At 38.0% G+C, this 10,575-nt stretch overlaps 1 protein-coding gene across 1 annotated transcript; it reads left to right on the forward strand.

The window, feature by feature from the left end:
* Positions 1-345: 345 nt before the first annotated feature.
* On the forward strand, positions 346-9,165 carry LOC140362525 (uncharacterized). The gene is made up of 5 exons (XM_072448611.1): positions 346-423; positions 1,787-1,906; positions 3,253-3,457; positions 4,051-4,226; positions 8,461-9,165. The coding sequence occupies exons 1-5, from the start codon at positions 346-348 to the stop codon at positions 8,497-8,499; spliced, it is 618 nt and encodes a 205-aa protein (XP_072304712.1). The 3' UTR covers positions 8,500-9,165.
* Positions 9,166-10,575: the final 1,410 nt, after the last annotated feature.

A 10,575-nucleotide genomic window follows, 5' to 3' on the forward strand; every position in this document is an offset into this window, starting at 1 on the left:
GATGGATGATCGGAGGCGGAGTTAAAAGTCTGCAGGAAAGACGAGCAACTACTTCAAAGTGGTTGAAATCCTGTTTTCTACGCACGTATCGATGATCATGAGCATCCAAGTGTGCCCCCGCAGCCGTCCGTCTGAAAAGTTACAGAGTACAGCTTTAAAACAAATGAAATGTTGAAAATTGCTGAATATTCTTAAAAATATGTCCCAAAAGAAGATTACAGTTTGACATAATTTGTTTTGTTGGACGCCTTTGTATTGTTCAGTGTCGGAATCCAAAAACTAGTCTTTTATTTTCCATAATGTCAGTCTGCTATTAATATCCATACATCAAGCTCCTTTGTCGACATGAGCGAGTACAGCAAATACTCTCTGAGGAGACAATGGGGAGTTCCCTGTCATGAGCACAACAGGATGAGCCAAACTGTAAGAGTCTGTGCATAAAGTGTGTCTGACTGGGGAAAACAAGGGACAGAAAACAAACTGCACAAATTACAGGGCGACTTACAGGTTTGGGGAAGGAAATCAGAACATTGTTGAAGCTCACAAGCGGAAATCAAATGAGATGTTTATTAAAGCTGCAACAATTATTCTGCAACATTCTGAATGATCATATCAACTCAAGATATTCCAGGTCAAAAAATTTACTTTTCTAATACTTGTTATTGTCATTATCTGATGCCGCAAGTTTCAAAAGTCATTCATGTTTAAGACAGTAGATAATTATCTCTGAAAGCGTTTCTACTCCTGGACAAATGAGGGGTTGCACCGTCTTTTTATTTGAAGTAAAAACAAACTGTAACACATTTGGCATACAGTTTTTTTGTGTCTTTAAAAACTAGGCAGCTTATGTAACTTTACAAAAGAAAAAAACTTAAAAAGAAAAAGAAGTTGACCGCTAAGATCTGGTCTGAAATTGACTTTTACATTGAACTTAAAGAAACAAGTTGCATAGTGCAGCTTTAATCAAGCCAACTCATCATCAACCCAGCATCTCATGTATTGATCCTGGCATCTTTAGCTCTCAGACCTGCACAAATAAAGAAGAAAGCTCATTGATCTGTTAGAACCATGTTTCTGATATTACAGTGTGTTACATTTCTGCTGTAAACATGCAGTTCTCCTTTCTGCCACAGGGTGCCATGGTTTCACAGACCTGAATCACATCCTCCTTCACTGGAACTGGTCGGACTAAAGAGAACTCAAAGTTTAACAGAAAATGAGACACACTATCAGGAAACATGCTGCTGCTGCTGCTGCTGGGGGTGGTTTCCGTGTTTGAAGTGAGTGAAATTTATTAATATCTCAACAATTACAATTTAAGACAATCTACATTTATGTTGAAATAATTGAGAAAAGCTGTTTTGTCATGAATACAGATCTAAATCATTTAGTTGCCTCTTATTCACATGGTTTAAAGCGGTTAAAAGTATTTATTATCAGTACATTTTCTTTGCACAAGTTGGAATTTATTTGTTATTTAACTTCTGTGACAAATTGTAAATACTAAATGTGGTTAAGTTGGCTTTGTCTTTGTTGCAGCTCATGTTTTTCAAAGAAATTATACATTTAGACAAAGGATTTTCAGGGATATCATTGTTTAAATATTATAGTTTATAATGATATTTCGATGCAGCAATAAATATCGCACAACAAAACATGTTATTGTTACAAGCTTATAACCATCAAACAGATTCAGATTCTTTGTATTTCCTTGTGGTAAACTGTGTAGTATGACTTTAGGTTGTGGTCACAGTGGTCAGAAAAGCTGTGTTGGTTTTGTCCTCAGCTCCTGGTGCTGAGCTCAACTCAGGCGGTGACCACTGAGGCCAGATGTGGCACCGACGTGTCTCTGCCCTGTAACGCCGACTTCACTGCCAACAAGTACTTCTCCCTCACATGGTACAAGGTCTGTGCATCCATCCGACTGCTCTTTCATGTAGACACTGCAACGAAGCAACATCTCGAGAGGTGAAATGGCTTAAAATCGCAAAAAAGTATCAATGATCAGCTTTACTTTTTAACTGAGCGGTTCACAGCCGACGCTCAGTGAAAGCACATGGTTTGGAGCAGACATCTGAGTATTCTCTGCGTTAAATGTCAATGATGTAAAGTTTTTGTTGTCAGTATTACATATATTCATATTGGAGGCCATTCTTTATTTGTTTTTAAACAGACAGCTTTAGTTCTCTGTCTGTGATGATCTTGTCTTGACACCAAAACAATATATTTTTAATTTTCTATTACAAACACTACTGTAATAAACAAATAACTATCTGACAATTACGTCATTAAGTTTACTTTTTAGGTGCAATTCTTTTTACTTCAAAGGCAGATTAGGCCGTGACCCCAACCTCAAAATATGCTCAGAAATAGAGGTTCGTACTGAAGATTTGGACACTAACTAATTTGATCATTTTTGTAATCTCAAATGTATGTTCCTTGCTGGGTAAAAAGCTCTCCACCTGAAACTTGCACAATAGCGAGATACAAGAGCCTCAAGTTGGGTAAATGCTCAGATTTGTGACTTTTTGGCATATTTGCCATTTTCAAGTTACTATTACTAGATAACTAAAATAGATGAAAATCTCAAACTTGCACTTACACATTGTTACCAATAAAAGGATTCCAGAGTATCATCAATGAAGCTGTATTACTTTAGACATGAATAAAACTGAAAAGTGCCATGAAATCCAATTTTCAAAAAGAGCTATTAAAAACTTTTGAACAGTTTTTTGCCACATTTCATAATTAACTTTCTCAAAATATTGATCGTTTTCTATGAATTTTCAACATCAGTGTATAATTGCTAAAAGTTAGGCATGTCAGAAATGATCATTTTAGCATTTTGCCACTTTCAATACATTGTACTATTAATATCAAAGATAAACTATCAAAAATCTAAGCATTTACCCAACTTCAGGCTCTAGTATCTCGCTATTGTGCAAGTTTCAGGTGGAGAACTTTTTACCCAGTAAGGAACATATATTTGAGATTACAAAAATGATCAAATTAGTTAGTGCCCAAATTTTCGGAACGAGCTTGAACGATGTGGCTTTGGGGTCATGGCCTAGATATTTTGTCTTAAAATAACATATTTTATCAAGCTTGAAACTGAAAGAAGTACACCTACATCCTGACGATAATCAAGGGACATTTTCTGAATTCAAGTCTTATTTCTGACGTAGTTTCTCCTTCTTTCCAGTGTGCAGTTTCAATATGAATGTGTCTTGAATCGTGTGTGTTTGTTTTCAGCAGAACAAAGAGGGCATAATCAGAAAAGTCCTACATGACAAGTCCATCCGTCTGTACAAATTCCCTCGGAATGTGAGCCTGACCGAGCAAAACGGTCTGTTCCTCCGGAAGGTGAGGCCTGAAGACTCGGGGGAGTACGAATGTGCGGTCAGCGCCAACGTCGGGGGCCAAAACGGCAACTTCTTTGTGACGCTGACGGTGCCTGGTGAGCCTTTTTATCTGTTATTGCTTATTGTTTTTTTTTTTAATCCTGATCTGTCATTGTTTCAAGAGGATCCAAGACAGAATTACAAAGTTCAGTAATAAAAGAGAAAGAGAAAGCAATTTTTGAGGTAATAAATATGCAAATCCAATTTACTCATTATAAGCAAACAGATATCTTAATCTAATCTTTTCCTAATCTTTTCTTTGCTATTTTTAAAAAGTGCATTCAATTTCTACAGCAAATACCTCTTTAACTTAAAGCTGGGATACAGGCATGTGACTCTCTGTGTGTAGTAATAAGGTATATTATTTCTCATCAAGAACCAAAAGCAGTGCTCTGATTGGCTGTGCTTGGGTATAGTTTGCACTTGTTTCACTTCACAGTCTGAAAAAGCTGTTCTAAAACTGGGCTTGCGGATAAAATGAATGCAGTCTGATACTAACGGTGTGCCAAAGGGTTTATGAGAGAGCGAGGAACTACTTTGGCACTGTTAAATATCTACTTTCAGGACATAAGGGACACAAACCACTCAGTGAAGTTTCAGCTCATGAAAAATGTTGCCTTTATATTTTTGTACATTGTATTTTGAACAGAATGTGAGCCTGACCCGACGACTTCACTGATCACATTGGCCGCGGTGCAGACGGAGGACACGTTTGTGAACAGGACACAGTCACACAGCGGCCATCCAATGCCCCTCGCCTGGAGCCTGCTCGGGTACGGCGCCGTGGCACTCGTCAAAATCACACTGTCCGTGATCGTCATCTGGGTAAATACACAGTCTTTTATCAAATGGCTAACAAGTTATTCTTTATTCAGACTAGGAATGTGGCAATATCAAATCGTATAGTTTATTATTGTGAGAAGAAACACAAAAATATGAAGATTATTCACTATTATTGACTCATAATAAAACATGTGTATGTTTTACTAAATGGAACTCTCTGAATGCAAAAGTAAAGTTGTCATGATAAAAGCAGTCACATACAAATCACTGTATAATTAGTTGTACTTTATTTTGCTTCTAAAATAGTCAAGATCATTGTTAGTCTTTATTAGTTTTTGTTCTTACTGTGACCTGAGCAATCACAATGATCAATTAAAGCCGCAAGCGGCATCCAACGGCCCTCGCGGGCCGCCGGCCTTCCGACTCTGCGCTTTCGACTTGATAAAGATGGCGCCCTTATTGTGTCTTGAATAAAAAAAGAACTTGACAGACGGCGACACATTGGACATGGCCAATCCAGTGCAAATGAACACAAGTGTCAGTCAAATTTGCTGCGCCGCCGCACAGAGACCGTAGCACTTGGAATAAAAATATGGATACCTTTTGATGCCCCGCTTGTGTAGATGATTTTTCCCAAAGTAAAGCTTGATCGAGCTATTGCCCACGGAGGAGTTTGTTAAAGTGTGAAGCGTAAATGTGAACATTTCAAGGATTTGGCGTTTTTCCCATTTGTGACAGTATATTTGCAGCTCCACGGCACAGAGACCGTACCACTTAAAATCAAAATATGGATAACTTTTGATGCCCCGTTTGTGTAGATGATTTTCCCCAAATATGAGCTTGATCGGGCAATCGCCCTAGGAGGAGTTCGTTAAAGTGTGAAGCGTAAAAATGTGGTGATTTTAGAGATTTCGCTGTTTTCCCATTTCTGACATATATTTGCGGGTCCGCCACACAGAGACCGTACCACTTAAAATCAAAATATGGATAACTTTTGATGCCCCGTTTGTGTAGATGATTTTCCCCAAATATGAGCTTGATCGGGCAATCGCCCTAGGAGGAGTTCGTTAAAGTGTGAAGCGTAAAAATGTGGTGATTTTAGAGATTTCGCTGTTTTCCCATTTCTGACATATATTTGCGGGTCCGCCACACAGAGACCGTAGCACTTAGAATCAAAATATGGGTAAGTTTTGATGCCCCGCTTGTGTAGATGATATTCTCCAAATATGAACTTGATCGGACAATCGCCCTAGGAGGAGTTCATTAAAGTGTGAAGCGTAAAAATGTGGTGATTTGAGCGATTCTACGATTTTCCCATAAGGATAACATGGGATGTTTCTGTCAACGCTACGGTTACGCCGTACAAAATATGACTTTGGCTCTCATACTTTTATGATCAGGATGGCAAATTAGAATTTTGTTCAAAATATCATGTCATTTGGAAAAACTCTATTGTTTATAGGCCACTCTGAAGGCCAAATAGTCAGAATTCTGGGAAACGTTTGCGGCTCCGTCGCACAAAGACCGTAAAAGTTATCCTTAAAATTTGGATAACTTTAGATACACCACTTGTCTAGAGGACGTACACCGATTTTGAGGTTGGTGGGCAAAACGCACTAGGAGGACTTCGTTAAAGTGTAAAACATAAAAATGTGGTAATTTGAGAGATTTTGTGGTTTTCCCATAGGGATAACATGGGAGGTTTCTGTCATCGCTACGACTACGGCGTAAAAATTTAGGCATTTTTGTGATTGACTTTTGTGATCGGGACGGCAAAATAGAATTTTGGGTAAAGTTTAGACAATTTTGGTAAAACTAATTTTTGACCTTCAATGTTAATTTAAAGGTCACTCTGTAGGGGGCGCTATCACTGCCATTTCAATTTTGTCAGCCTAAACTGGTCCAAACTAGAAAGTTTAACAACTGATTCAAATTTGGTCCTAATCGGACTGGTTTTGATCAAATGGGAGCAATTTTTAGACCTGCAATATTCCAAAATAAGTTGTCCAACTTTGCGGCTGCGCCGCACACAGACCGTAAAAGGTATCTCAAAAAATTGAATAACTTTAGATGCCCCACTTGTCCAGAGGACGTACGCCGATTTTGAAGTCGGTGGGCAAAACGCCCTAGGAGGAGTTCGTCAAAGTTTGACGTAAACAAAATGGCTAACTCAGCTTGTTTTCATTTTCAAAGGAAGATGGCGGCCATAGGGTAAGTTTGGGGGCGTGGCCACAATGTTTTTTTTTGTTTATCCTCACAAGAGGAATGCGTGTCCCGAATTTCGTAGCTTTACGCCAAAGTTGACCTCGGGGCGTCTCCCATAGGCGCAATGTATTTTGACTTTTGTCGGTGGCGCTGTCGCGCCATTTTTTAACGAAAAAAAAAAATGGCCCAGAAAAAATAAAATTTTTCACCGATTCTGAATTTTGGGCAAAGTTTGGTGAGTTTTTGAGCATGTTCAGGGGGTCAAATTAGAGATCAAAGCGCTGAAGAAGAACAAGAAAAATAATAATAATAATAATAATAATAATATTTTTAGCAAAAACAATATAGCCGTTTTTACTATAACAACAAATGATACATCGTTTGAAAGCTCTAAGCCTTCCCGATGCCGCCATGGGGTGGAATTATCATTACGAGCGCTTACGCGCTCGTCACTCCCTATTCCGTCGGGATGCCCCGCCCACTCCCCATAGACTTCCATTGATTTGAGCAGATACAAGCATGGCCCATGCCTGCGGCATGGATTCTCGCATACGGGACGATGCCAGGAGGGTTTTTGGAGGAATGCAGCGCTTCGCGCTGCTGTTGTCAACAATTAGTGAATGGGCTACGCCCATTCACTAATTGTTGACTATTTCTGTCATAGCAGGAGTAAGTATGCATGATCCATGCCTTCGGCATGGGCTAGTTCACTGTACTTGCCAGGGGCGACGGGGTACCAAACATGCGGGCTGCGCCCGCATGTTTGGTCAGACAGTTGCAACGCTGCCTTCGGCAGCGTTGCGGGAGCAATAGGCCCTCCCCCTGCTGGGGCTCGGGCCTAATTAACCAAATAATCTCAACCTCCCCTAATTTAACCCCACTTTTTAAAAAACTTGTATTGTTGATATTTCATAGTTAATTAAAATATATATTTGTTTAACATGCAAGTTTGTTTTTAACGTGTGAACATTATAACTAGGATGCTGCTGCAAAGGTGTCATTTTGCTGAGTATTACTTAGTATTGAGTATTGAGTATTGAGTAATATACATATAAAGCTGTGTTTGGACATTTCAGTCCAAAGAGGGCGCTGAAAGCCACTGCACAACTGTCTTATGTAGTAAAACAGGGCTGTGAGTGTCTATTACTGTTGATATTATAGACTGTTATTATACTTTTCTTATGGATAACACTGTACTGTTGAGGTACTAATTGAGGTTATAGTTATTTCAAATTGTGCAGTATTGAAAAAAACTTGGCATCAAAATATCGACGAGACTTATTGTGTTCTAAAAAAAATTGCATCATACATGAAACATACATGAGAAAAGAAGTTTTATGTCTCAAATTGTATTGAATGAATTAATCTATTTCTGAGTGTTTTGTTTTCAGTTCACATGTTCACAATGTTTGGGAGGAAGTGTTACATTATTTAATCCCACCCCCTTTCCTAGGTGTAACTTCACATTGTCAGTTTCCTGTTGAGCCGCAACTGCATGAAAATGATACAGAAAGTGTGTAAATTGAGTGAATGTCTTTAGTTCATAAGTGTGCTGCACCAGGATCCACTTCAGCCTCATCGGGGTCAAAGTCAGTCAAACTCAAACTTCACGTGGCTTTTAATCGACAATTAAGCAATAAAGCATGAAAAACTGTATCAGTTTTTTTCCCCAGTTTTTTTTAATGCGCTCATTAAATATCGCTGGTTCAAATCTCAAGTCATTGCACACGTCGTTGCTGTGTCCTTGAGCAAGAAACTTTACCAACATTGTCCATATAAACATTTAAACATTACAACACGTTTAAAACTCTACTTTGCATAAGCATTAGCATGACTCCTTTCAACAGTTTGGCAGATCTTTCATGTTTTACTTACTTTACAAATGACAAAATCAGCTAAAATGTAAGTAATAAAGTCTAAAACAACAATTGTATATGGCCCAATATCTCTTTGAGGAAGTGTTTTTTTCTGTTTGGCCAGTGCACTGAGTTGAAATGAAAGTACTTTTTTGTGTGGAAACATCTGCTCTCTGCATGCTTTTCACACATGGTTTTGTCTTTGCTGTGTGCAGATTTTTCATGTCTGCTCGAGGCGGAAGAGAAGACGGTGAACTGGCCTTACCTGAAGACAAAATCATGAACAAATACAGCGCCAAAGCTTTGCACTAAGACCAGCGCGACCCACTGTCCCTCTTTCCATTGTCCTGCACAGCCATTTAATGAGATTTACAAAGAAAACGTGAGAATGTGCATTTTCCTTGCATAAAGTCACACTTTTTGGTTGTTCTCATCTCTTTCTGTGTGTTGTACAGTAAAAAAATGTCAAATAAGAAATAAGGAAGTCTTTTACTATTTGCATTGAAACTAAAACAGTTTAACGCTTTAAAATAAGGTTCATTTTTTTTCCAACTATTTATGAGGCTTTAATTAGCTTGTAAGTACTTGGACAATTACTCAAATCAAATTAGATCAACAATTTATAAAGCAAAAACAGAATGACTCAAGCAGAACCAAAAGCAGTATTTACAATGATGCATTAGTGTGCTGCTTATTAATGTTAACTTGATAAATGCTAGTAATGGACTTATATGTGCTTATAAACAAAGTGCTTATTCATACGTTGTAAATAGTTTGCTAAAGAATTTTATTTTATAGCGGTTCCTTGTGTGTGATAAGCTTTTTGTGTTATCCTCGAGTCCGTCAGTCTGCCCCAGGGCACATGTTGCATCTGAGGAGTGTAAAGTGAATGAGTAAAAGAGAAGTGTTGCTTTTTAAGAGGCGTGTCAAACGTTATTATTTTAAATGCAAACAAAATCAGACAATTAATGTGAATTAAAATTAAGTTTGATGATTTGTTTGTGGTTTATTTGTCTTGAATAATGCTATTTTTTTTTGTTCATTTGACACTTATATAGTATTTGTTATTTCCAGTAAATGTGCCTCTCGCTGTGTATAGCCGGGGTTTCACTGCACTTTTAAAACCACAAGTGACCTGAGTGAACCATTTTAAAGGGTTTTTTAAATGACCACATTACCCAGAAACTGACAACTAAAAGAGACATTTGGCACAGCAGAAGGCTATTCAGTTTCAACCAAAGCATTTCATGATTCTGTTTTGCTGTGATTTCAGTCTGTATTGTACATAGTGTAAATAAAACAGCTTAACTTGTGAATACTTGATGTTGTAACGCTGTGGTTCCCAAACTTGAATGCATCGCGTACGTCTTAACTCAGGTAAGGCAAGGCAAGGCAAGTTTATTTGTAGAGCACATTTCATACACAAGGCAATTCAAAGTGCTTCACACAGCAGGAAAAATGCATTCAAATCACAAAGAAATTACAGAAACAGAAATACAATAAAATTAACTAAATTAAAAATTATCAATCCAACTGATTTTCTAAACTAATAAAATCACAAACAAAAGAGAAGAGTGCAAAGAAAAAATCCTTTCAGTCATATGCGCAGCTAAACAAAACTGTTTTTAGCTTAGATTTGAACATTGTCAGAGTTGTCACTTCAGTAGTATGATGTCATTTATTACTTTTATATGTTCGTGTTTTATGATATTGAAGTTCAAAATGCTCCAAAACATTCTTATGGAATCATAATTCATTCATAATTCAATTTCATCTTTTTTATTCTGAAAACCTTTGCTTTGGTCTGTGTCAATCAGTATCTTTTATAAAACGAATGGTAAATACATAAACAAATAGACACACACACAAAATAAAGAGGGGACAATGTATAATAGTTAGAGTTGCCCTCAGCACGGACAGAAACCTGTGAACACAGCACCACCTGTTGGCCTGCGCTGGCATGACAAGGCTGAATAATGTAGTGTTCAAACATCTATTTGCATTAGCCTAAAGAATGTGCCTCATTTGCCATGAGCCAGATCTTCAGTTGGCCAAGTTATGTGAACCTTTCATACATATTTATGACACTGTTCAATAAACTGCCATAAAAGCATCATCAGGAAGGGGGGAAATCCTCTTACTTAGGGGCCAAAAAAGGGGCCCTCACTTAAAACTGTTGAGATCCCGGTGGCAAAAAACCCAATAGCAGTCCAAATCAAGGCAAATTAGAATTTATTAACAAAAGCTCAAAATCCAAAGGCAGGCACAAAGGGTCAAAATGTCCAAAATTCCACAAAGGCAGGTAATCGAGGCAGGAGCAGGGCAGGGCA

The sequence above is a fragment of the Eucyclogobius newberryi genome, unplaced genomic scaffold (assembly GCF_026437365.1).
Source record: "Eucyclogobius newberryi isolate DKJ021-1_F unplaced genomic scaffold, fEucNew1.0.hap1 SCAF_17, whole genome shotgun sequence".
Classification (NCBI taxonomy): Eukaryota; Metazoa; Chordata; class Actinopteri; order Gobiiformes; family Gobiidae; genus Eucyclogobius; species Eucyclogobius newberryi.